General features: G+C 35.7%; 4 protein-coding genes and 2 long non-coding RNA genes across 7 annotated transcripts; 2 read left to right on the forward strand and 4 right to left on the reverse strand.

The window, feature by feature from the left end:
- LOC105144553 (RNA helicase aquarius) lies at positions 1 to 24380 on the forward strand. Its single transcript, XM_011053522.2, has 16 exons — positions 1 to 89; positions 502 to 890; positions 1377 to 2013; positions 3009 to 3187; positions 18683 to 18796; positions 19082 to 19185; positions 19344 to 19455; positions 19549 to 19762; positions 19864 to 19912; positions 19989 to 20224; positions 20656 to 21043; positions 21401 to 21649; positions 21741 to 22098; positions 22168 to 22424; positions 22649 to 23783; positions 23859 to 24380. The coding sequence occupies exons 2-16, from the start codon at positions 804 to 806 to the stop codon at positions 24105 to 24107; spliced, it is 4368 nt and encodes a 1455-aa protein (XP_011051824.2). The 5' UTR covers positions 1 to 89; positions 502 to 803; the 3' UTR covers positions 24108 to 24380.
- On the reverse strand, positions 3275 to 6681 carry mthl5 (G-protein coupled receptor Mth-like 5). Its single transcript, XM_011053520.2, has 2 exons — positions 5625 to 6681; positions 3275 to 5000 (listed from the first exon to the last, which is right to left on the reverse strand). The coding sequence occupies exons 1-2, from the start codon at positions 6433 to 6435 to the stop codon at positions 4348 to 4350; spliced, it is 1464 nt and encodes a 487-aa protein (XP_011051822.2). The 5' UTR covers positions 6436 to 6681; the 3' UTR covers positions 3275 to 4347.
- On the reverse strand, positions 10206 to 17090 carry LOC105144552 (G protein-coupled receptor Mth2). Its single transcript, XM_011053521.2, has 7 exons — positions 16316 to 17090; positions 12679 to 12937; positions 12062 to 12366; positions 11791 to 11869; positions 11531 to 11688; positions 11040 to 11280; positions 10206 to 10956 (listed from the first exon to the last, which is right to left on the reverse strand). The coding sequence occupies exons 1-7, from the start codon at positions 16371 to 16373 to the stop codon at positions 10758 to 10760; spliced, it is 1299 nt and encodes a 432-aa protein (XP_011051823.1). The 5' UTR covers positions 16374 to 17090; the 3' UTR covers positions 10206 to 10757.
- On the forward strand, positions 12933 to 13408 carry LOC147908692 (uncharacterized). Its single transcript, XR_015545844.1, has 2 exons — positions 12933 to 13058; positions 13321 to 13408. It is a non-coding gene; the product is annotated as an uncharacterized LOC147908692 (long non-coding RNA).
- LOC147908693 (uncharacterized) lies at positions 20427 to 21796 on the reverse strand. Its single transcript, XR_015545841.1, has 3 exons — positions 21662 to 21796; positions 21078 to 21551; positions 20427 to 20824 (listed from the first exon to the last, which is right to left on the reverse strand). It is a non-coding gene; the product is annotated as an uncharacterized LOC147908693 (long non-coding RNA).
- On the reverse strand, positions 24277 to 27086 carry LOC105144554 (hypothetical protein). 2 transcript variants are annotated; one of them, XM_011053525.2, is made up of 3 exons: positions 26810 to 27086; positions 26233 to 26459; positions 24277 to 25305 (listed from the first exon to the last, which is right to left on the reverse strand). In XM_011053525.2, the coding sequence occupies exons 1-3, from the start codon at positions 26834 to 26836 to the stop codon at positions 24468 to 24470; spliced, it is 1092 nt and encodes a 363-aa protein (XP_011051827.1). In that variant the 5' UTR covers positions 26837 to 27086; the 3' UTR covers positions 24277 to 24467. The 2 variants fall into 2 exon arrangements, with proteins under 2 accessions (XP_011051827.1, XP_011051826.1); XM_011053524.2 differs by having other exon boundaries at positions 26801 to 27083.
- Positions 27087 to 27551: the final 465 nt, after the last annotated feature.

Genomic DNA, 27551 nt, shown 5'->3' on the forward strand with positions numbered 1-27551 from the left:
GCGCCAAATCCGAATCGTGTAGGCACGCCACATATGTATTTTTAGGATCGATTGTGTACCTTGAAATGAAGTGAAAATTAAATACAAAAGTGAATAAAAAAATTCTTGAATATTTAACAATTTCAAAATATTTTAATTTAGAATATTTAATAATTTCATTAGATCTGCTGCGTTGCCTCCTTGTGCTACCATTATGTTACACCTCGTTTAAGAGAAGCCGAATAATTTTCTTATTTTAAGAGTATCATATGAATGTCCTCTTTTATTAATTAATATGAACGGGATTTTTATTTTGAATCTCGCGCCACACACGCAGTCGCTTTTTTAGCTCCTTTTCTTTCAACGATGAAAAGTTGGTTCACGAATTTAAATATTTGAATTTTAATATTTCAATATTTTTTCATATTTAATTATTTGAATATTCGGTTTAGATCGCTTCTTGTCGAAGTGTTCTTGTACTCTTTCTGGTTTTTTCGTAGTTTTTTGTTATTTCTCATGTAGGAAGTTGTGAGCATGAAGAGATGTAAAGTTGTGATTTGTGAACTATATTACTGTACGCAATTGCATGGTGGAACTGTGAGTACTCGGTGTGTATCCTTGAACTGCGAGCGATTAGATACGGCTCGTTCAAAACGACATTGAATCGGAGGAATTCGACGAGAATTGTTCTGCGTATTCCACAGAATACACTTGCGACGTCGCGCGACGTTTACCTGCTGCAAGTGCGATTGCAAATTTGTCGCAGGCACCGGCGAATGGAGAAAGTTAGGTTAGGTTAACTCGTGGCGTTCAGTTTGCAGCTGATGGATACGATGGAGAACACACCGCCTATCAAAAGCAACAATCCTGCTCCTACAGTAGAGCAGATCAACGCGGACAGAATCACCCAGGTATTTATTCTTGATCGCCTCGCTGATGTTTATTACAAATTGTTGAAGATGTAATCCCCAATTTTGTGATTAGGCAAATTTTCCATTAATTATTGTTGTTATTTTTATGTTTTAAGATGTTATATTCCAAATTTTGTGATCAAGCAAATTTTCTAGCAATTCTTGCTATTATTTTGTAGATTTGGAATTCTCTTTGTGTGATTACATTGGATGCTTCCTGTTTGTTCATTTGTATATCACATAACATGTTGAAAAGCACTCTTCGTTACTCACTGATTGCCAAAATAAATAGAGGATGCTTTCCATTTAATGGCTCAAATCATTATAAACATCATTTTATCTTTCTTGACATTCAATGAAAAACAAAGATAGGATGACATTTATACTGACTTGTGTCACTAAATAGAAAATATCCAAAAATAGAATTATCATTGTGTTAATTTTTGTCATTAAAATGGAAATTTATGTGATTCTGTTGTTTTGCAGCTTGCGAATAAATACTGGGCACCACACACCACAAACACGCATCTGGCATTCAATTCGCAAGTAGTGGATGACATTTATGTACAGGAAATATGTGCGTCCAAATTTTCTGTCCGGAGGATCATGATGCTAGAGTTCAGCCAATACTTGGAGAATTTTCTCTGGTCAAATTACAAGGCGGAGAGTGCCACGCGGGAGCACACTATGTCCATTGTCGTCATGGTGAATGAAAAGTTTAGGGAGCGGGTGCAAGTGTGGGAGGCGTTTGAGAAGAATCCGGCAGAGTTCGCCGGTTTTTTTCAAAATGTTCTCGAAGCGTGCTTGGAAGAAAGTATAATGGACTTCAATCTGAAGGAACAGACGGCGTTGATAGTGTTCTTGAATCATTGCTTCAACTCCATGGAAGTATCTTTGGTTCGAGAAGAAGCCAAAAGGCTAGTGTCACTATCCATGTGGATCTCCTTGCAGCAAGGCAGAAGAGAACTCGAATTTAGAAAGTATCCAAAATGGAGGAAGTATTGGAAAATTATAAGGAAAAAAGATAATTTCGAGCATAAAGAAAAACTTGAATGGGAACGTAAATTCTTGCACAAACTTATGATAAAATTCATGACGATATTGGAAACAATTCCTGCAGAAGGTATTTATGAGAATCTTTTTACATATTATCCAATTAAATTTTACATGTATTTTTTTAGAAAAATATATTTCTCGATTTTTTAAATAAAGCTAAAAAGGACCAGAATGAAAAAAGTGATTTCAAATTAGCTGAAATCATGATATTTTGTAGTTTATGAGATCCTGATCAAAAATCTATAAGCAAAATCATAAAAATAATTAGATTTTTCTGTAACACCATTTGAAAATTACTATTTTGAGTTTAATTAGATTGAAAAGTATTTTTATCTACAGTTTGTTTTTTTAATTGTATAAGCACTTAATTGTTCCATACCATACTTAATAGTTCTTAATAATTAAATATAACCATTCTTAATAATTCTTAATAATTAAATATAACCATTCTTAATAATTCTTAATAATTAAATTTAACACTTCTTAATAATTCTTCATAATAACCATTCTTTATCTACGATATAATTTGTTTTTTTATTTGTATAGATACTTGTGTTCAGGCATATACTTATATATACCGAACATAATAATGTCAAATATTAAATAGCCATCGACACACATATTCACGTACCAACAAATATGTACATTGCACCCATTCTATCCTTTCTTGTGCACACTAAGAAAAACCTACTTATAATTAGTTAAGGAAATTAATATGATTAAATATGTATTTAACTCAACTGCATAGATGCTTATATAATGAAAAAAATTATAATATAAATAAGGTGTTTTTCAGTATAATTAGACCCAACATTTTAACTTTTAATGGTGCTATAGCAAATATCTGTAGGAGCAATCAATATCTCATAAGTTACAAAACATCATAATAATTTCAACCAATTTGACTGAGATCACTTTTTTCATATGTTAATGTGCAGTCTGTTTACTAAATCTTGTTAGCAATAAAAGAATTAGATTATTAATTAGATAAAGAATTAGATAATTAATTAAGAATTTAAAACTTATCTTCAATTAACAATTTTAATTATATGGTTTTAATAGGACCTGTACTTCCGGATAAAGTGCGTTACTGCGAGAGATTTTTGGAGCTGGTCATCGATCTCGAAGCTTTACTTCCTACCAGACGTTTCTTCAATACTGTTATGGATGACAATCACCTGGTGGTGCGTTGCCAGTTATCTAATCTGCTGCATCGTCCAGAGGGAAGTTTGTTCGGACAGGTAAGTTGTCGCAATGTTTGTTAAATATGTTTGTTATTGTAAAATATATAAATAGGGCAGGTTAAATAATTTAATTTACGATATTAATTCGAATATTCATTTAGCGAATTTAATATCTCTCTCGTACAAAAAATCGATTTACTATATAAATATTAAACACAAATATTAAAAGTATAAGATCATTTGAGATTCGGTGACACATATTTTAATTATACTGTGCAATACGTCCGCTGACAAACTTGTCCGTAAATTAGCGATATTGCATAATATAATATTGCATAATATAATCGATTTTATACTTAGATTAAAATCTAAATCAGTACACTTGTGGCAACATGATACGCTATGAACATGGATAAATGCAAGCTACTAGACGTGTTAAAATTGTGAAGTGATAAAAATATTTCGATAAGCGTACATTTTTATAAGGCAAGAGATTAATTTCGTTTTAAGGCACGCATAATCACCAAACATGAAATACAAAAGACGTACGCAATTTTATCAGTGCCATCGTTTGTCGACTCGAATTTAATAATCAAAACACATCATATATTTTTTATATGATACTATAAATTTTTTAATTTTATAAAATTTTTCAATGCCTCGTCGACTTTCCTGACTTCTTATATTCAACTTGCACATTAATTTGATTATTGCATCATTATTTACAATATATTGCTGCATTATTCGACATATATGTATCTTAATATATTCTTTTCTTGCACGTTTCATGTTTACTTTTCTAAAGTAACACTGGTACGCACATAATACTGTTTCCTTCTGAAATAGAGATATATCCACGCATTTTTCACACTTTCTAAAGAATATCTTTTGGTTTGAATATATATGCGCATATATCTATGGTATATGTATGGTAAAATTTGCGCATGAAAGATATACGTTTATGAGCTATGACTCTAAAATTATGATCATAATATAAAAAAACACAAAGAGTATATTCTCAGTATCTTCGAATACACTTGTACTTTAACGACTGTATGGAATGCTTCTCACACTTCAAACATGTTATATGCATTCCTCTTTATTCTGTGAGCGATGTGCGTTTTACTAATCGTGATTTAAACGCGCTATCGTCATCACTCGATCACGACTCGAATACAGATCATGCTCGTAACACGAGTAATTGTTCGTAAAGCGCTTTAATAACCTGCATTGATAGCTGTCATCTCCTCGCCCCAGTCGAGGCCTTCGGTGTTGTCACCGGAGTCGCAGCAGTTGCACGTTTTCCCGAGTAGAAACGTGACTCTTCGCTGACCGAACACGCACACGTAGAGAATGAGCAGTGCCTGCAGCAGATTCATGACGATATGGCAGTATATCAGAGCGTCGTACTTGAACTGCGAGAGCAGTAGCGAAAACCAGCCGGCGCTCATGATTGCGTAGAGAAAAACAAACATCCGGAAACTGTATTTCATTTTGTGATGAATACGGCCGTACGTGCTCATCCGCTTGATCCTGTTTGCAGTCGTCAGTATCAGGCATAGATCGATCACGATGGTGAATGCGATGCACATGAATATCACGGAGAGTCCGAGCCAGCCTACAGTTTCCTGGGCGGGATAAGTCGTGCCGCCTACAGTGGGTTTGTTCGTCTCGAGGGCGAAGTGCGCGAAGATCGCCGTAGTAGCTAAGCAGGCCGTCAAACCCCAGACCCAGGACGAGTAGTAGCAGTACTTCCTACCGTCGGTTACTCGCAGGAAAACATTGCGCGACCTGAACGTGTTCCATACGTAGTAGCCCAAGGCGCCGAGCCAGAAGAAAGCGGCCATCAGGAAAACGTACATGATAGTGTCTAAAAAAAAAGACGGATATTATTTCAATATTGTATTTTCTGGCATACATCCGGCCTGGAAATTGTCCTGTAATTTGCTTTCGCAACAGAAGGTTGTTCGAGTGGTCGCACTTGTTAATTGGTCCTTCCGTCACGCGCTAAAATATGATTCATTCGAGTCTCTTTAACTCGGCTTCGCGTGTCTCATAGATGGAACTAATGCACTTGAGATGAAAAGGATATGAAATTTCATTGCCTCGACAAGAGAAGATAATCCATAATTTTATAAAATGATTTATATCAAGTCATGTCTCAACTTTGCTGAATGTGCAACAGTGCATCAATTATTGCATTCTGAAGTAATAACTATTTTTGTGATAAATTTGAATAATTTAAATTTTTCTTTCTACAGAACGCAATTTCGTCGAGAGAATTTAATTGAGTGTCATTAAATACGTTAGAGATAATCAGACATCGACACACCGGTTTCACAGGAAGGCATTACCGAGAATCTTTCCGTCCCAAAAAGATTTCTCGAGAATCGCAGAGTATCGCAGAGTTGCGTGTAACTCAACCATACGAAGAAAATGATTTGTTGTTCTCGAAACTTCGTTAAGCGAAAGCAATCGTAAGCAATTCACGTACCGGCGACCAAGAAACTGACGTGATTGCCGAATTCTGTGAATATCCTGACGGTGGAGGCACACTGATTGACCATGAGGCAGAGAGCCATGCTGGTGATGATGTTGCCGACGAGGTCGCGCAGCTGTGGTAACACGAAGTAGACTACCGCAACGACCAGATAGCAGGCCATTGACACGGCGTGGAAGGCAGGATTGATGGCATGCTTCATCAGGTAGTTGGTATCGGTCCAGCGTACAGCAACATCCGGCACGCAAAGCATAGCGTACGTCGCTATCATCCGATCTCCACTGAGCACAACTTTGTCGGCACAGTAATGCCCGAATGGATAGTCGTAGTGTATAGTCGCGTGTTCCTTATCGTCATCATAATCGTCATCGACATTCAACATCGCGACGCCGTAGACGCCGCGATTCTCATCCATGCCTTTTGCCAGATCAACGATATAATGGCGCAACACACCGGTTGGCAGGATCAACAGTCGATCTGGCCCGGATGGATAGTAATACACGTGCCACTGATGTTCGTCGGAGTCGCATCTGGGTCGTCCAATCTTTAACTCGTACCTAGGCTCAGAAGGAACGTATCCCGTTCTTGCCACTGCGTCTCGCTCCTTCACGAACTCCGGTATCCAGTTGGTCTCATTGGTCTCCGACAATGGTGTACACCGGTCGTCCACCAACAACTCCTCGAGCTCGCAACATTTGCCGATTTTCACTGTCGTGTCGGCGCTGGCGAGTCGCGTCTCGGCGTCGGCGAGCACGTTCCTCGTCTCCCAAGCAACGATCAGCAGCAACACGATCCTTGGATACATGACGCCGAAACGCGTGCGAGTCTTTTCCTTAAGTTTGCATTCGCGGGCACACACGAATTCTTTCGCTTCTTCGTCGTCAAAAGAAAAATAGAGACACTGCCGCGTCCGTGTAGCCGATCGATCGTTTCATGAAGCGTTCATCCGTGATTCACTCAGCTCATCGTGACGTGTATCGTGCTTGCTTTGCCATACCTGGCCTCACCGCCAGTGCCTCTCGTCCCGCGGTTAGTTACTTACCTAGCTACCCCTGCCAGTGTCCGCCGCCATGACATTCCCGTTCTTCGCTGCATCGTACTTCCCTGGCCCCTCTGCGTCCCTCGACGGCCACAAGCGAGTTTACCTTCATTCCAGCTGCTCGAAAGACACAACGACGCGCGTCGGCACTGCGCTCACACGTGTCTTTGTGCGCTCCGTTTTCACTTTCGATGATACGTTTTGAACTCTTGAATATCTTAATCTTTAAAAAAATTCATAACGTTGTATAATATTCATTACATTATTTTGTCCTTTCTATCTGTAAGATACACGCTTTTTCTTGTCATTTGTTTTTTCTTTATCAGATTTATCATGGAGGAATTATTGTGCTTTTATTATAAAGAGTTTTATACATCAAAAAATTTAATATATCTATTCTATCCTATACTCAGAGAAAAAGTAACTATAAAGGTCACCTATAAGTATGTTTTTCTCTGAGTGAACTCTCACATTTATTATGAGATACATTTATTGAATGTATAGAAGTGCTAAATGAGATACTTTTTTTTAGACATATAAGGCATTTGATATTTGATATAACAATTGGATATGTATCTATTTTATGTGTGCTTAAAGTTAAGCACATACAAGTGTATTTGTCTATCATCAATGAGACAATATTAGTAAGTTGAATCTCCGTTGAAAATATCAAAGGATTATCGATAGCTATATCAATGAATAAATTACATAAGACTAAATTATTGGATTTATTAAAAAACCTTTATTTATTAATGTAAGAACTGTTTAAGAAAAGAACAAATCTTTTTAATCAGGCTGATATTTGTCTTATATCAGACAATATTGATTACTCGGAAAAATTACTCAAAACTTACATATTTCTTGAAATGATCTTATCTTATGAGATTATTCTTATCGAAATTGTCACATTTAGCCTTTATTGTAGATATAAAAGGGATTTCTCTCCGCGATACATTCTTAATCTTATCCGTCAGAATTATCACAAGGTGAATTAGACAAAATACAAAGCATGACAAGAGTATGATATTTCTCGCGAATACTGTCATAAGTATTAACGTATATAAGTTTGTGGTATTTACATGAATTAGCAAATACGCAATCGCGTTCTTCGCCATTCTTTTCCTATTTTCTTCTCGTTCCATCTTTGTATTATTGATTCGCTGTTCTTTGAACATCAACATGAAATCGCAATGGGGCACATAAAATACGTCACATATTCATATATTCTGAGGAAACATTGTATCGCAGTCAAATGTTATACATGTGTATACCTATGTATTTAGAACTCAGGTTAAAAAATGTCTTCAGTTTTCTTGGCGAGATGTTTGTATTATCATGTGAATAAAAATTAAGTATGCTGGAATATAAATGAAATCCAAATAAAAGAGATCCATTATCTAAATGCTATTGTCTATTATCAACACTTATTCTTATTACACTTAAAGAAAAGATTCTCACGAAATTTTTTGTGGGATTCGTCGATTTAACAATACTAAAAATAGATAGACCAATAATGATTCTTCTCAGAAAGATAAATAAGATCTTCCGGACTGCGGGCTTCAGTAATTTTTACTGGCTTCTCTCCTTCTTGTCAGTCCACTCTCATTCTCAAGATGCACGCAGTGTGCGCTAACATGCTCTATTTACGCTTTCAATGAATTATATTTAACAATGGCGCGTCTCTCGCTCCTCTTTCGTTTCGTTGAACAATCGAGTCATTGTAAACTCACATATCAAGTGATATATATATTTATTTACGAGCCACTTACATGAAGAGACAATAATTGCGTCTATCTATAGATTTTTTTTCCTTTTTCTTTTTTTCTCTAATTTTTTATAATTCACCTTTGTTCAAATGATCGTTCAATTACACAGGCACGTTACTTTATTATTGAGTCATTTTGATATAATTATAAAAACAAAGAAAAAAGCATAGATACGAAATTGTAATTATATCGAATGCATCTTTCTTTGCATAACAGCATGAATCAGTATTTCAAAGTCCAGTAAAATATTTATCTTGTTTTTAAAGCTGAAAATTATGAAAGCTTTAATAGGAATTGTCATTTAATAAAAATTCTCTTTCTATGCTTTGATAGAAATTTTTATCGTGAAAGAATTGCGTTTAAATAGCAATATCTATTGTGTATTTATAGACTAAGAAATAATATATGAAACTTCCGTTAACAAACATTTCATGAAAATATTTTTTATTGTATCTTGCTTGATTGAATGATTGCATTCAATGACATCGATTGTCTTGGAATAATCTAATTTGCTTAACAAATTTTATTTGTGTCGTTGGTACTAGGTATCTGTTTTAGTATCAACAAGAATGTACCGCACGAATGCAATCAGGTTTGTTATACGCGGCATTATTTGATACATTTATAATGCTCTATTGGCGGAATGCAATACATGCTTGCACAGGATATGGGTTTGCGGACCATCTTTCATCCATGGATTCTTTAATATGACATGGAATTTAAATTAAGAGAATATGAATTGTTAATTAATTAAGAGAAATAAATCCACTTTCAGTCAAAGCGAATCTTGATACTTAAATATTCAGAGTGAATTTACATATATATTCAATTCTGCAAACTGCGCACCGAAATTATTTTCGGTCTTGAAATGCATGAATCAGAACAGAGTAGTAATATCACGTATTAAATTGGTAAGCAATTTACTCATTTTTATGCCACAAGTTATCCTTGACATTTTTAGTTTATTAAAGGATCGAACTGGTCAAAGAATCCACAAGCAAAGAATCTCTGAATCTAGCACGCTCTGTACAATTTAAATTAATGAACGTATGTCGAAATGAATGACGCGCTAAATTAATGGAAGTGGGACAAGTCTACAGATGTTTACAATATATTAGGTGTAGTAAAAAGAAATCTATTATTTTTCCAATAGATGACTTTAGTAATCTGTATCACGCGTAGACGAGATACAAATTATTACTAATATTTAACGTGCCTGCGGCTACAATTTTAACAAACTTGTTGTCTAAACTTATGTCACTGCGTGAATCAGATTTTAGTAAGAGATATCCTGAACTGATGCGCACATGTTATGCTAATATACGCGAATCTATTGTCTTGCCCACGTACGGAAAGTATCCAGTAGCCTTCGGACTCGGAATACAAGCGACTTTTGCATCGCAACTTATTGCTCACGGTTACTTTGATAGCTTATGATAGCTTATGCCTTAATGTTCCACTGTTAAAGATTCGTTAAAATTATTTGGATTGGATTCACTTGCGCAATGTTTTCATCGCACGCGAGATATCTCGTGCCAAAGATCCGCGCGTGAATCTATCAAGCAAGATACGTCATGCATAGTACTCGCGATTGTGGTTGATAATGAGTTGATAGTGGAGATGAAACAACGAATGAATGAGTCGGATTTACGCATTTTCGTAGGAAAACGTAGGAATGTGGGAACGAATGACTCGTTGTCACGTTTCCGTGAATGATTTAAACGAGAAACTGTAATTGAATCACGAGCGTGAAATGATATTACACATCGATGAGTAATTATCCTTCGTTATATTCTTTCCACGAGTTTTGCTCCACACACATACAGTAATTCGGTCCAACATTTACATAACGTTTACGGAGATTCTTATATAGTGTTTAATAATAATATATTCCATTACACTAGCTGTTGAAAACAACACGTTTCACGACAATCGCATTTAAAATATACATTTGTATTACCTTATTCATCAGACAAATGTCGATTTTTATGTCGCTTTTATATTAGCGCTATACAAGTAAAAGATGATAATAACGTACATTAACAAGAGATAAAATAATATTGTCAGTTATAAACAACCACGAGTAATAATGGATTAACATAATTGAGACTATGTAAATATTCACATGTCTAATGAGAATATTCAGAAAATAAAATGTAACTACAAATGAGTTATTTATAGAATTAAATTAATTAAAAATTCGACAATAGTTGCGTTATTTACGTCCGATTATAGATAATTTACTAATAAATCATTGGATTGTCTTTCTGTAGACAACATTTAACCCGCGTCATGATCCTGAAAAAAAAAGATGCGAGTGTCTTAGCCTTGTTGAGATAGCTCGAGCTCCTCGGGAAGCACCGCTTCGCACTCCTCGTCTTCGTATGCGGCCCAGGATTTTGGGAAAGTGATACCGCACAATCGCTTCTTCGCCAATAATTTCCGCACCCTTTTTCGCGTCGCAACGAGAAGCAGGAATATGATGAATCCTTGTAAACCGTTTAACAGATCCGTCGGTATCCTAACGAAAAAGAACGCTTGGATGATTTTACTAGTAATTTATAGACATTGATGCAGAGACAGAATGTCTTAACGATTGCTTACCAGAACTCATCCATTTTCGACCCGATAGCGAATGATAACAATTCAAAGATCCAGGTAATACCCATGACGAGCACTAATTTAATATATAGCAGGCACTTAAATCGCAAGATTCGCAACTTGCTTCCCGTGTACTCGCGATATTGATGCCACAAACGCCAGCTGGTCATTCCGAGATAGAGCATGTTTAATATTAACAAAACAGCAACTGGCCCGTAAAAGTACGCCCACGTCTCTTTAGCGCCTGTGAAATAATAGACGCGAAATAATCATATTTCATCCTACATCAGAAGAACTGGCGACATTTAAACTGCTAAATAAGTGCACTGGCAAAATTACATAGTGATTGAAGTGCTCTGGAGCTTCCAAAAGAAGAAAAAGTGGCTTTGATATATCTACTTAAGGGTTAAATCATATTTCAACAATATCGAAGCAATAAAGTCATTTGCTGAATTTTTTAAAAAAAGAAATAGGAATATTTCTTTAAAACTTACCGCTAAACCAACAGGTATATTCGCCAAAACCAGGTCGCAAGTGATTTCCAGACATATGGTGCGTCGTCAGTGCGGCGATCAGGAAACACGTTGGACCGCCCCATCCCCACACGCAATAAGCGTAGAAAAGCGATTGTTCCTTTATCTTGCTCTTAAACCTGTACATATCATTAAATTTTAAAGGTATATGCGAACTGTAAAGTATCTATTATTTTTCATATAACGGTGTTTCTCGGATGATTTATTCGCTTAGCACTTACCAGACGCATCGCCATACGTTGAAGGCCACGATGTTCATCCAGAAGAACGCAGACATGAAGGCGAAATATAATATAAATCCTAAAATACAGATGTATGGATTGGATAATAATAAAAAAATCAAAAGGACGAGAATTGAAGCAAAAGATAAATGAGAGACCAGGCAATTTTTAAAAATATTTGTATGTCCAAGTTTGTGACAAATTTCTTTATACTACAATTTAATTATATATTATTATATTTTATTATATATAATATAATAATTATATATACCGAGAGAAACACAGATGATATAATCATCGTCCGTATTCGATCGTAAGTGCTGAATGGAGAGGACAGTGTAGCTGACCGCCAGAGTTGTGACAGCGGCCATCATCGCCTTGTCCTGTAGCTCTCGCAATTCCGGCAATATAACATAAATCGCCAGAGTGGCGATCAGAAAGATCGCCGAAATGATGCTGACGATACAGATCAGCATGTTCTTCCATATCTTCGACACGCCATCATCTATCAGCTCATGATCGAAACATACCAGAGCAATCTCGCCGCCGTTCTGCATCGATTTGGCTACGCAGAATCTAATGAATAAAAGGATTCATTAGAAATCGCAGTGAACAAGACATGATTTGTCCATTATAGAAAATTTGAATACAACACTGCGTAGGATTACTGCGCAATAAACTTGTCATAATAAAGCCTCGAGATACTACGTGAGCTCAGAAAATTTCTGAATAGGATTTTCCTCATGTTTTCAGTTGTGTGTATGTGTGTGTGTGTGTGTGTGTGTTTCTTTCTGTTTCTTTTTCTATTTCTTCTTCTGTATATAATAAATTCTTCACAGATAAACGCAATTGGTAAATAAACTCACGCCATAGTTGCGGAGATTCTACCTGTCAAGCGAGATTTTCTCATAGTCGATGTCTGGCAGTAACCAAGCGGTGTCCTCCTCATAGATAACAGTAAAATTGTCATGTTTGCTCTGCTGAGGATCCATCAGAAAAATACTCGGACAGCTTAGACGGATTTGTGTGCCATCGGAGCAATTGGACGTACGTTGCCATATCGTCCCCTCTGGACAGCATAATACGTTAACGGATAAACTCGGGGAGATCAAACTCACGAACAGGCAGAGCCACAGCAACCAAAGACCTGTAAAACGCCACATTTTGATTGTTCAAGCGTAGATACAAAATGCAGTCGATTCTTCTGTGAAAAGACACGCTTGCCAAGAAGATATAGCTTAAAATACACTGTTATGCACAGTTCAGCAGTAAGAAAATAACATTTACAAATGCAAAACTGTGACAAGAAATTTTTTTTCTGTTTTTCAATTAAGTCAATTTCTTGGAAAGATTATAATATTTATCTAACAACAATCTTATTATTGTAAATACTTTCGTATGCGAAAGTATTTTTTTAAGCATAATCTCTTCTATGAGATATTTTATTTCTATAATATTACACGTTAATGACGTTAATGACGTTATTGACGTTAATGACGGAGTATATTAAAATAATATTTTTTTTAATAGCGCTCCTGAATGCAACGTATTGCGCGTTCTAACGCAAAATACGTAACGCGTGAGTTTCCGCACACAAGGGTCGGCCTGATACCAAAACTTTTTTTATCGGTGATACTAGATCCGGTGTTATCACATGAGTTATCCGGGGGTTATGAGATTTTCCACGGAATATAAAAAAGAGATTCTTTATAATTCGAGAAAATTGAACTTGATACGACGCGATACGTCCTGTAACTCCGTCTGTGTATGTCGACATCCTCCCGGAAAGAAACAAGATGAGAAACGAGCGCATGATCCGATCCGGAGAACGCAGTAAGAGATGCAATGGAAAGAACGATAGAAATGATACCGGTAACCCAGTTCAGTGCTAATGGCAGATGTGCGATATGATACAATCGCTGCGAAAGAAGGAGGGCACTCTTAACTGTTAACACTTTATTAACAAGCGTTGGATTACACAGCACACGTGCGTGCGTGTACACCGGACGCACATGTGTGTACTCTAAATTTCTTGCAATGAAATCTCACTCTAAGAGAGTGAAAATGCAACTACTCTTGAAAAAAATATTTCACTTTTTTTCAAAGATGATTGTAAATTTTCACTTTCTATTTTTCTAAATCTTTCTAAATTTTCACTTTCTAAATTTAAAATATCTGCAAGTATCCTGTGAGGTTTGATGGCGTTTCTATTTTTGATATTTTTGGAAAGTATGCCATGCTGAAACGGCATGAAATTCAGAGAACGCAAATTGATGTAACGAATAATTCTCATTCTATTAAAATTACTGTGTATCATATCGCAAAAAATTAAATACCGCACAAAGAATAAATAAATTTTTTGTTGTGTTGATGTCTTGATTATCATCGGTAATGTTAATCCTTCTACGAATTAAAAAGTCATATTTAATTTTGTCACGATATATATAGTTTTCTGAATTATATTTATTTTTACACTTTTGATATATTAAAATTATCATTATCAGTTCAGTAAACGTTTTATTAATTTTTATATTTTTTATTTATAATGATATATCTCGGTCTCGCAATCTCCGCCGGATAATATTATTTTTGCGAAACGATTAGCGTCGTTAACGTATATATTTTTTTGCTTTCTCTCTCGATTATTTGAGTTTTCTGATATGATCTTCTGACCCGATCATAGACGTCTCGCCGATAAACATCGAGATTATAACTTTATGAACAAGATACTTCCTATATCGCAAATCATCAACAGAATCTATAAACGCATTTTACAACACGTTTTAAGAATAATAATTGAATATTATTGTCATGTAATTTCTCGGAAAATCTTGCCATTGAAAATAATTTTTACTTTTCCGTAAATCGTGAGATTAATTATCGGCACAGACGTCACCTCCTTTGCTTGCCGCCAACTGCAGGGACGACTTAATTAAAGCGATGTAAACGCCGTCCATGTTTAATTAGATACAATTGCCATATTACGTATAATGAGCGAGCGGAATAAACAATTGTCACTTTTATGCCTCACGTATCGTCCTTATCATGTCGCGTTTGTAAATATACGAAAAAAAGAAAAGTATTACATTGATAAATTTTCCGCTGCTCGTAACTATAATAAAATTTATGTAAAACAAAAACGGAGACAATACAAGCGTGGAGTTTTTTATGATAGTGTAAAAATAAGTTACGGGTAATATATCCGAATGAGGCTAACAATAAGTGACGTTCGTTCGCTTGAGATATTTTATTCTATTAACAGAAAATGCAACAGAAAATGAAAGCTCTTGATAATTGAAACAGTTTGCTTAATGCACACTGTATCTCCACATCAAATTAGCTTTACGAAATGTCACGATAAAATATTAATCTCGTCATCTACATTTATTTATAGAGAAGGTTGCTACTTTTTCACAATAATGCACAGTGCGCTTATCTTGATATTAGTTTTTAACGAGTTTCTAAGCGGATTTACGTTTTCCAAGTAAACAACGAAATATTTCTCCTAAGACACACGTGCATGTATGATGTATGCATATTGAATACAAATTGATTATCTAGTAATAATTTTCTTTAGTACAGCCGCTTCCTTGTTCGGAAAACACTGACGATAGATTGCAATTAATTTTTTTATCGATAATCACGATATTTCTTATAATCATGTATTGTATAACGGTCCGGTTTTGATAAATTAATTGAATATCAATTTCGAATGAGTGTTCTATCGCTAGGATTGTATTAGCTGTAAATGAGTGATTGCAATTCTATGTAACGAGTTTGCATTATAGAACATCAATGAACTATATTTTATGATTTTACGTAAATACATTTTTTAATGTATTTATATTAAAAAATGAAAATATATAACTCGCAGTTTAAAAAATAATAGATTCTATTTATATTGATGAACTAAAACGAAATTACATTTAGTGATGTGACTGATTGAAGTTAACTTCGCAAATAACATTGCCTCTGTCTCAATACGGAGAGATTTCGCCTTTCATGTGCAGATCAATAAATGTACTAGCACGTGTCTAAACTAAATAATTGTTGTCCAATCTCACCCAATCTTCCTTTAAGTTTCTGATGATGAAGTAGATGACAGAAAAAACATGATTACGAGACGCGTGTTTTTTTAAAATAAAGAGAATAATTGATTATTTAAATCGTAAAATGCGAAGCATAATTTCTGAATATTTCTTCCTACTTGATGAAACTATGATGTTTTGAAAAACTATGATGTTAAGAAAACTTTAGAATGTGTGTGGTCTTTTCCATGCTGGAAGATTTTCATAACACGAAGCTTTAGAGAATGGAATATAGCTATTCATGTAAGCAATTCGAAGTGGAAAATGATTTTGCAATGACAGTTTAATTAATTTTGCTTATTAATTATGCTTGATTATGTTCGACGCAGAGAAAACCAGTTTACAGAAGGTTCTTCTATGAAAACACTGTACGAGGAGTAGAGTTGGACATATAAAGACGAGGAAGCGGATACTCAAGTTAAGCTTACGAAGCTCACCTCTGATTGATGACATGCTCAGCTGCCTGCCGTAAATCACATCGGACAACGACATCATCTCTCGCTCTTGTTACCGCATTTCCTGATTCAGATGTACAAAGCGAATCTGCTTCTCGCTGATATAAATAGCTAAGCTATTGGCCGTCGCCAAAGAAGTTGTCGGTAACGGAACTTCAAAATTCAAGTTCTCCAAAAGAAGAATTACTTGTTTGGCGCGACACACACGACTAGGATCAACGGACTGGCAGGCCACACTGTCACGGCATTTGTCACGAAAGGAACGACTGCTTTTATTTTCTGTAGTTCTTATAAAAAGTTTCTCAGCAATTGAGTGACAAGATTTCGATACTATTGATTGCTTCTATCGCGATTTTCCGCAAATAACTTCCTGTCAATGTACTTCTTCTTCCTCCCTCACCTTTAGGCTGCTGCAAACGTGAGGAGCATGAGAAGATTGCGACGACTTTATCAGCTTCTTATCACTCGATCTTCGCTTTTACTCCAAAACTGATGAAAAAGGCAATTTTCTATTTGCTCAGAATGACAGGCTCCAGACAGGATGTATGCACGTTATCGAAATCACGAGAAAAGCCCTCGACGCATATCACGTGAGCTTTACAGAGAAGTCTACGTGTTTTGATGGCCGATACGATTGAACTCTGATAAGCGATTGGAGTGATGAGTTGTGTTGGAGCTCACGTTGTTGCGCTGCGAGCGAAACTGAACGTGACAGTAGACTGTTCTCCGGAGCTTACCAGCGATGCAGAGACGGTTGAGATAGCGCCAATCCTCTCCCACTTTTGAATGGACTCGTGCAGTGCGACCAAGCTGCGTATTTGTTTCTTTTCCTTTCCATTTTTTTTCCTCATGGAAAACCTTTCGACTCCCTCGAGGACATTGGCCAGATCAAAACAATGAAATTCACTGAATCATCAGATTTCTTTTTAAGTGTGCTGATACGCAAATAGGGATGCGATCGTGAAAACTATTGAGAAAGGGGTGATACTAGAAAGAAAATATTCTATAAAAAAGATAGACATCTAATTAATTAAGAAGAGAGGAAAAGGAATTGTGAGCATAGCATGGTATCATAGTGTTTATGAACGTCACGCTGCGTGATTATTCTGATAGAGAAACGTGCTAGAGAAGTGTAATACCGTTATGCATTCAATATCTTTTTTATACACAGAAATTAAAACGCTGATACATGCACCCGTAAACTCACTGCAAATGTGCTATCCGTGAACTATTCTGAAAGTTTAGAATTATCTTCTAAGATATTGTATTATATACGCACATGCGAATGAAGGCCGCGGTGAAACGCTAGGAAATTCTGATAATTATGATGATTAATTACTATCATTAACGTTCAATGCGATACTTCCTTTAAACTGCAGTTGGTTAATTGCATTCGAAGAGTCGTTTGATATTTGAAACATGCAAATGAGTAACGAACCGTATTAATTGGCACACTCATGGCTTATTAAGTATACTATTAGAGATGAATTGTTCAATCTTGAGAGTTGTTCAAAGAATATGATAGATGCTATTATATTTATAATGTAATGGGAAATATCTAAAATCTTAAGATATTAAAAATCTTATATATACAATAATAATAATTATATATATAATAATATTATTCAATAAATTTATAAATGTAATAATAAGTCATTATCATTATATGTTACATAATAATTTTCTATATATATATATATATATATATATATATAGAAAATATATATTCTATATATATATAGACGACCGGTTTTTTCGTCGACTATGACATCAAAGTACGATTATAAATGCAACGATTCTGTTGATTCTGATTTATTGCATATAGGCATAGCCATGTGTCTCCATGAAAAAAAACTCTTCTCGTAATTTATATCTTATCCTTATCGTTATGGATTTTTGATTCATTAAGGCAAGTCCAGTATTTAATTTGAATTAATGGTCCAATAAATTGTTTTCTTGGGGATAAAAGAAGATTACTTTTTTTCTTCAGTGTGCTCACGAAAAATAAAAAAAGCTGTTCCATAATGTACGCTCGATCGTACCAAGTCGAGCAGATCGAGTACAAACAATAACTCGAACTAATCCGATAAAGTTGAAGAAATAATAAGTCTTTTAGACAAAAATTTGATTTAACACTATAAACTAAAATATAAATTACAGGAAAATTAAATTTTTTTAATCAGAATACTATTGATAAACTATTGATAAATTTTATTAAGCATTTCGCGGCATTAATATTTAATTTAGCAATAGTTTAATGAAAGGGAGAAAACAAGTTAAACCAAATGAAGGGTTCATTAGCTTCTTCTATATAAGGCTTCATTATCTTCACTTCGCTTTTAATTGCAGCTTTTAGAAATGCTCAAGTTCTATGCCCGTTTCGAGATCAGCGAGGAGACTGGTAATCCCTTGACGGATCACGACATGACGGAGTTGCATTACACTAAAATTACGTCTCTACAGGTACATAAGAATTTCCATCATTTAAAAAATGATTTTGTATATGTGCTTAATAATTTTTTAAGTATGTAAAATAATAAGCAAATCCCTGATTTTTATATCATGTATCTATTTTACCTTTAACAAGTTGTGTGATTTTCGTAAATCAATTGTTGATTTATTATCATAAAACAAGAATTTTAATTAATCCTATTAGTTGCGTCATCAATATTGAATATTATATAAATTATAATAAATGCTTGAAATCTTGAGATTAGCAACTTGAGATTATTAACTTTTATTCTACAGAATGCAGTTTTTGCAAAATTTCCGGATCTAAGAAGCTTTGCATTGGCCAACGTAGCCAGTGTCGATGTCAGAGATGCTTTATATAAACATTTTGGCTCACTCAGGTAAGTTTTGGATTTAATAAGAGTATCCTAAAAAATACGTAAAGTATAATTTTGAAAATATTGCGAGATAATTTATTAGAAGAGAATAATTATATTGATGTATAAAACCATGTGAAGCACTAGCTTCGTTGAATCGAATAATATATTTTTTTTTTTAGTCAAGAAAAATTGAGATCTATCGCGAGTTACTTGAATTTAGTACCGCCCACGGAGCGAGAAAAGGACGAGAATTGGTATCGCTTGGATATAGACTTTTTGCGTGAATTACTGGTGGGTGTAAAAAAAGAAAAATATTGAGAGATCGTGAGAGATTTTATCCAGCAGAACCAGTCTGAATTCAGAGAACATGCATTTTAATTTCAGATATCGCGACACGAGCGTAGGCCATCGCAGCTTGAAGAGTTGAATGAGATGCCCCTTTATCCGACCGAGAACATTATATGGAACGAGAGCATCGTCCCGACTGAATATTTTTCTGGCGAGGGCTGTCTGGCTTTGCCAAAATTGAACTTGCAGTTCCTCACATTGCACGATTATCTTCTACGAAACTTCAATTTATTCCGTTTAGAATCTACATGTACGTATAAAAAAAATAAAAAAAATCAGCGTTATTCATTATCATATCTAATTTATGATTAAATACATATATCAGTCGTTAAATATTATCGTTGTTTGCAGATGAGATACGACAAGACATTGAGGATGCCGTGAGCAGACTGAGTCCTTGGTATGTTAAATCAACGTGTTACTTTCTTTTTTCGCAAAAGTAAAAGTGATAATATTTCTTCTTTCTTCGCTTATAGGCGGGCAGAAGACGGTGGTGTCTACTTTGGTGGATGGGCTAGAATGGCACAACCTATTACACAATTTGCGGTGGTCGAAGTGGCTAAGCCTAATGTCGGCGAGAACAGACCATCAAGAGTTCGTGCCGATGTGACCATAAATCTTAGCGTTCGTAAGGAAATTAAATCCGAATGGGAAAATCTTCGTAAGCACGACGTGTGCTTTCTTATCACAGTTAAGCCACCGAATCCTATCGGTAAGATAAGATGGATATTTAAAAAAATAATTTGAAACTGTTTTATAAATAAGAATCAATTACTTAGAGAAAAATATGCTGACATACATATGTTAATAATTTTTAATGTTAATTAATGATTTGCTATAATAATTAATTATCTTATTATAAAAAAAATTTGTAATTGCAAAATGTATTTGCAAAGATAAATTATCTCGTTAGAAAAATAGCAAAGGTTTTTCCATTTTATTATCAATAAAACATGTTTTATTACAATCAAATGATGATTATGTCAGCGAAGTTTAGTCGCTTTCATACGCAGTAACAGTAATGATTTTGCTCCAACAATAAAATTTTTTTTTATTGTAACCTCGTATAATAATAATAATAATAATAATAATAATAATAATAATATAGATCAGAATTCTCAGATAATTGTCGTATTATCGCAGGCACTAAATACAGTCATAAACTCCCCTTCGTGCCACAAGTTGGTCTAACAACGGTGCGAGGATGCGAAGTCGAGGGTATGCTCGACTCAAACGGCAGAGTGATAGAGGATGGCCCTGAACCGAGGCCGATTTTGCCGGGCGATTCGCGCACTTATAGAGTGTGGCTGGACTGTAATCAATATCGAATCGATATGGACAATGCTAGTCATGGCGGCGAAGACGTATACGAGGGATTTAATATCATAATGAGGCGTAAACCTAAGGAGAACAACTTCAAAGCTGTGTTAGAGACTATAAGGGAGCTTATGAATACTGAATGCGTTGTGCCCGATTGGTTGCACGACATAATCCTCGGATACGGCGATCCGGGTGCAGCATGCTATTCTAGGTAATCTCTATCTATTATCTATCTCTATACATACCAGTAATAAAGCTAATGGTGTATTTCTTGTTTGATTGCTTGGAACGGCATCGATTGTAAACGGATGAACAAATCTGTCTGAGATTTTAATAGATATATTCCTTCTATAATTTAGTAGATATATTCTTCTGTAATTATACTTTTCTGCAGTTATTCCGTCAGTATCTTCCTAAGTAATTATTTATCTTGATTATTTGTTTGAAAAATAAATTAACATTTTTGCATTTCTATAATAGTTTACATAATTTACATTCGTAATAATCTAAAAAAATATTAAATCCATAATCTTTATAATTGAATACTAAAAAATGTTTGATGCAATAGAATGCCAGATGAAATCGCAACGATAGACTTCAACGATACGTTCCTCGATATTGATCATCTACGAGCCAGTTTTCCTCAGTACGAGATCAAAACGAATCCGGAGGACGAAGGAAATCTGGTGCGGCCATTCCAGTTAACTTTCGAGGATGTCCTTGCAAAGCACAACAATGATCCGATCAAGAAGGTTATTACAGTTAAACCACACGTGCCGCCCAGTAGAGGTCCATACAGAGCGAACGAACCAAAAAAGTTAGTATTCACTTTGTTATCGTAGTGCATTAATAGCATGTTGAAATGTGTTATTTTTTGGATGGAGAAAAAATATATTGCTACGTTGCAGAAATCAGATTCCCTTTACGCCAACGCAAGTCGAAGCTATACGAGCTGGAATGCAGCCAGGTCTGACGCTGGTCGTCGGCCCGCCTGGTACTGGTAAAACGGATGTCGCTGTACAGATTATTTCGAATCTATATCACAATTTTCCCTATCAGAGGACGCTGATCGTAACACATTCCAATCAAGCACTTAATCAATTGTTCGAGAAGATAATGGCCCTCGATATCGACGAACGGCATCTGCTGCGTCTTGGTCACGGAGAGGAGGCTTTGGAAACGGAAAAGGATTTCAGTCGCTACGGTAGAGTTAATTACGTTCTTGCCAAACGTTTGGATTTACTCTTGGAAGTTCAAAGATTACAGGTATTTATCTCTTAAATTATCAGTACTGTTTGATTATGTCAAATTATTACAATGTATTTCTTTTTTTAGGAATCTTTGAATGTAAAAGGCGATGTCGCGTACACGTGTGAAACGGCGGGTTATTTTTTTATGTATCAAGTGTCCACGAGATGGAACCGTTTTCAGGCCAGAGTCAAGCAAAGACAGCACACAAGTGAGAAACCTGATTTATCTTCTATAATTGATGAGGAGTTCCCTTTCCACAAGTTCTTCGACAACGCCCCGCAGCCGCTTTTCAAGCGAAATTCGTACGAGGAAGATCTCAAGATTGCGTGCAGCTGTTTTAGGTAAGAAACGTACATTAAACTCTTAAGCCTTGTGATGTTAGAAATTGTTTTGAAATCTTGGATGAAGAAAAAAATTAACAAATAACATTTTAACAATTTGGTTATTTGATCAATGTGATTGGTCAATTCTTTCTCCGAGATTTCGGAAGGATTTCTAGCATCGTGAATACAACACTTTATAAGATGAGTAATAACTGCTTCTTATATCAATATTTTCTATGCAGATACATTGAAAGGATATTTACGCAATTAGATGAGTTCCGCGCTTTCGAATTACTGCGATCGGGTCTCGACAGATCGAAGTACTTACTCGTAAAGGAGGCCAAAGTAATTGCTATGACCTGTACGCACGCAGCGCTTAAACGTCGTGAACTTGTCGACATGGGTTTCAAATACGATAATATCCTTATGGAGGAATCCGCGCAGATTTTGGAAATAGAAACTTTCATACCATTGCTACTACAAAATCCTCAAGATGGATATAATCGCCTAAAACGTTGGATAATGATAGGGGACCATCATCAGCTGCCGCCGGTCATCAAGAACATGGCTTTTCAGAAATATTCGAATATGGAACAATCGCTATTCGCGAGATTCGTAAGACTGGGCGTACCCACCGTCGATCTTGATGGCCAAGGTCGCGCCAGACCTAGTATTTGCAATCTCTACAATTGGAGATATAAGAAACTGGGTAATTTGGCGCACGTAGAGCGAAGTCCTGAGTATTTGGTAGCAAACGCCGGTTTCCTGTATGATTTCCAACTAGTGAATGTCGAAGACTTCAACGGCGTTGGCGAGAGCGAGCCTAGTGCCTACTTCTATCAGAATCTTGCTGAAGCCGAATATTGCGTCGCGGTGTTCATGTACATGCGCCTGCTAGGGTATCCGGCGGACAAGATCAGTATTCTGACTACGTATAACGGACAGAAGCATCTAATAAGGGATGTAATAAACATTCGATGCGCAAATAATCCTTTGATAGGCCGGCCGAACAAAGTAACAACTGTCGACAAATACCAGGGTCAGCAAAACGATTACATCTTGCTGTCTCTGGTTAAGACGCGCGCAGTTGGTCACCTGAGAGACGCGAGGCGTTTAGTGGTGGCGATGTCTCGTGCTCGTCTCGGTCTCTATGTCTTCGCTCGCGTGTCCCTCTTCAAGAACTGTTTCGAATTGACACCAGCGTTCAACCAATTGATGCAGAGACCGTTGAAACTACAACTATTGCCACAGGAACTCTATCCCACCGAGCGACCGAACGATGTTGTGTCCTCAACTATTCCGATGGAGATCGAGGATATGCCGCACATGGCTAAGTTTGTTTACGATTATTACATGGAGAAAGTCAGTGGAATGAAGGTAATTTCTATTTGTAAATTGATTTACATACATTGTTTTTTCATTATAATAATTATATTTCTTTGTCATTTTCAGGAATCGCAAAAGATGTGGCAGAAACCGGGAACCATGCAGACAATAGGCAGTCCGACGCATAAAGTTTCCGTTCATCCAGGTGCCGATGATGATACTGACGACGAAGAGGAACTCAATCAAGATAACATTGAAATGAAATCCAAGGAAGAATCCAAGGAAGAATCTAAGGAAGAAATGGCGAAAAATAAATACGAACCCATAAAGAATTTGGTCGAAGATCCTCCAAGCGAGGCCGAAGACGACCGTTAAGTGACTCCATGATGTATTTATGCACAAGACTGATACAAGATATCAGGAAATTGACATTTCGGAAGTAGAATAATCAATTTTATAGCATGGAAATAAGACAGCTACTCGCGCCAGTTCCAAGTTATATTATCGTAAACGACATTCGTTAATAATCAATTCATCGATATCATTGTACTTAGCAAGAATAGATATTTTATTACGGATATCACTATACAATAATGTAATATATAGTCTTATATATCGAATTGATATAAACTATACTTTTTACAGACATCAGTCGTACCAAAATCTATTTTCTCTCCTTGCAAAACTTTCTTTAGTCGCTTACAATCACGTTTGAGCACTTCACACGTGTGTATTTCACGAGAAAAGATTCATCTTTTTCTTGTCTACTGCTCCCTTTCGACGAGCCTCTAGTTTCTGGAGCTTCGACTTCTCCTGCTTGCTCGAAGTTTTTTTCGAGTCATTTGATACGCTACGTCGTACGCTCGAGGGCACATAACTATCGTCGAACTTCATCAGTTTGCTCGGGAATTTGAAGTCAGGTTCATACTCTTCTATAGAGGGGTTGAGACCCTTGGAATTAGGCACGTACTCTTCGAAAACGCTGTCGGGTATCTCTGTGGTGGCACATGGCTCGTAAATCTCGTAATTCGTCTCCAGTTTCTTAACGGAGTTCGGCACATAACTTACGTTTTCTGCGATGAGGCTTTTGCCTTCGCACAAAGTCGGCGTGTATTCGTTCAATGTTGATCGCATATTCTCTAATGCGCTTTTTCGGCTGGGAACATATTTGAAGTCCGGACACGATTTCTTTGTCTTCGGTGCGTCCGGAATGTATTCCTCCAACGGTGCGTTCTCTAAATCTTCGAAGAGCGTGTATGTCGAACACTTTTTCCTTTTCAGGTCTTTCTGCTCCTTCGCGATAGCGCTCGGAGTCTCAGTCTTTTTCGGGGTAGCCTGTGCCAATTTCTTCGGTGTCTTCTTTAATTGATCGGTTTTTGTCAACGTTTGAATGGGAGATTTTTCTTCTTTCATTCGTTTCGTTGCGTCGTCCTTCATTTTCACTTTATTCTTCTTCGAGATCTCGTCACCTGATTCTCGCTTCACCGGTTTCTTCCGGGCTGGTGACACATGTACCTTGATCGTGGGCAAAGACGGCATACCACTTGTATTTTCTGGATGTTCAAAAGTGTACCTGTTAAACAAAATTAGCGAGTTATTATTATTATTATTATTATTATTATTATTATTATTATTATTATTATTATATACATATTTGTATAAATTCCTGATTACGATAGAATAACGATTCGTAATTATTAATCTTACAGAATATTGTTTCTATATATAACAAACTCAACTTATCATTGACTTTTAAGAAATGCATATCTATTTTTAATATTAAACTATTATAAAAATGTTTTATTTTATTCCGACGAGATACACATAATGAATATAAGATTGAATTTTGATTAACTTAATTAATGATTTATTCAATTGCAGAATTGTTTCTAATGAGTTTTTAATTCACTGTTGTCTCTATTTTTTTTCCCATGTGCCAAACAATAAAAGAAATTAATAATTCTATCCTATAATCAATCAAATATAGGTCATCACTCGATAAATTAATCGTCGATAAAGTATGGGTGTAATTAGGATTTTATTTGTCTGGGAAAGGGCCAAATTAGAGTTGAGACTTTTGAACCTGGGAAGGATAAGTATGGACTGTTTTGTATAAGTATTGGATTGTTTTGTTTTATATTATTTTTAATTAATTATTAGCAAGTAAATCGCGAAGCACACGTATTTAATTTATTAATTTACTTTATTTTTCTCTTAAAACAGTAAGTTAATTTCTCCAACTTAAAAAACTTAAATTTATAACATTATAATCGATTTTTAAATCTTTCTATAACCTTCAATTTTGTCTTCTTTTTCAAAATTAATTTGTGAATATTCATTAAGCATTAAAAAAAAGATAATAAACGTAAATTGAATTTAAATTAAAATTAATTTTACATTTTTTGCTGACATCGGGCTTTAATTATTCTAATCAATTCACTAAAAAAAAAAAGTAAATCGAAAGTTCTCGAACGAACAATAAAGACGATTGCATTCTTACGTGACTTCCAGCTGACGAGTCGACTTTCTCCATTCGCATCCCCGTCCTTCGCGATGCGATTCATCATCCTGGCGGCCGTTTCGCAGAACCGCTCGCTCCAATATCTTATAGAGAGCCGCCCAGTCCTCGACTTGCAGCCACTTGTTCGTGATGACCTTCTGGTTCTTGATCTCCACCGTTCTTTCCTGCACGGTGACCACGGCAGTCGCTAGGCAATCGTCCGAGGCCTGCGGACACGTTGCGATACGATATAAGCAATAAGCTCTATACAAATCGCTGCGTGTTCGTTCCAGAAAATTAATGAGAGACGTTCCGCTAACTCGCGATGATTAAAACGTGCGAATTGTCATGACACTATCTCCTATCTTCGACCGTTCAAAGGATGAATCGTACGTTTTAATCGTTCACTTATTGAAGAAAATATTTCTCGACTGTTTGGAGAAAAGGAGATAAAAGGAAAATCCATATCGCCCGGTTTTCGCAACAGATGTTTGACAGACGCGTTCGTGCGCGCGCGCGCGCGCGGCACGCTTGACAACCAGCTGTTGACAGCTGTTGCACGTGGTACCTTGATCACCTCCAGATACTGGCCATCCCGGAACATGTTCGCGCTCGACACGCTCGAACCCGGAGCGTTACGCCTCCACCGCCTCGCGTGGTGGTCGACCGCGCGATGTAATCAAGGACGTCTCCCACAACCGATGAGCTGTCGAGCTGACGTCCATGGTGGAAGAAGACAGACGAGTCGACACGCGTAACGGCAATTCGGAGCAATCAGCTAGCCAATCAAATTTGGGTCTTAAATGGTAGCGCAATATTCAAATACAACATTGATAAAATGTAAATTAAATTAATAAAATGAAAATTAAATATAAATGTAAATTAATAACAATATGTAATAAAAAATAAAATAATGATAAACAATTGCATTAATAAATTAATAAGTACTTTTTCTCAATATATTAATATTTAATAAATATATTGTTGACTATAAATATGAATATTATATAAAATTATTCTCTATATTAATAGTTTATAATATAAATTTTTAAATAAAATTTAGATAAAATAAAAATAAATAAATTTTAAATAAAATAAAACAATTAGCAGAAGTCTAATAGAAATTTTTAAATAAAATAATTCTTTATTATATTAACTGTCTTATAATACACATTATGTCCACTAAAAAGATTGATATTTTATTTTATTTTCTTCTCCATAGTATACCACTTAATGTTTTTTTTCTAACATAACAATCAGTCTGCATGGAACTACCCGATGATATAAGGTATCTTTTCATTTCCGCGTTTATATTGTAC

Source organism: Acromyrmex echinatior, chromosome 8 (genome assembly GCF_024713525.1).
Source record: "Acromyrmex echinatior isolate Ae372 chromosome 8, ASM2471352v2, whole genome shotgun sequence".
Taxonomy (NCBI): Eukaryota; Metazoa; Arthropoda; class Insecta; order Hymenoptera; family Formicidae; genus Acromyrmex; species Acromyrmex echinatior.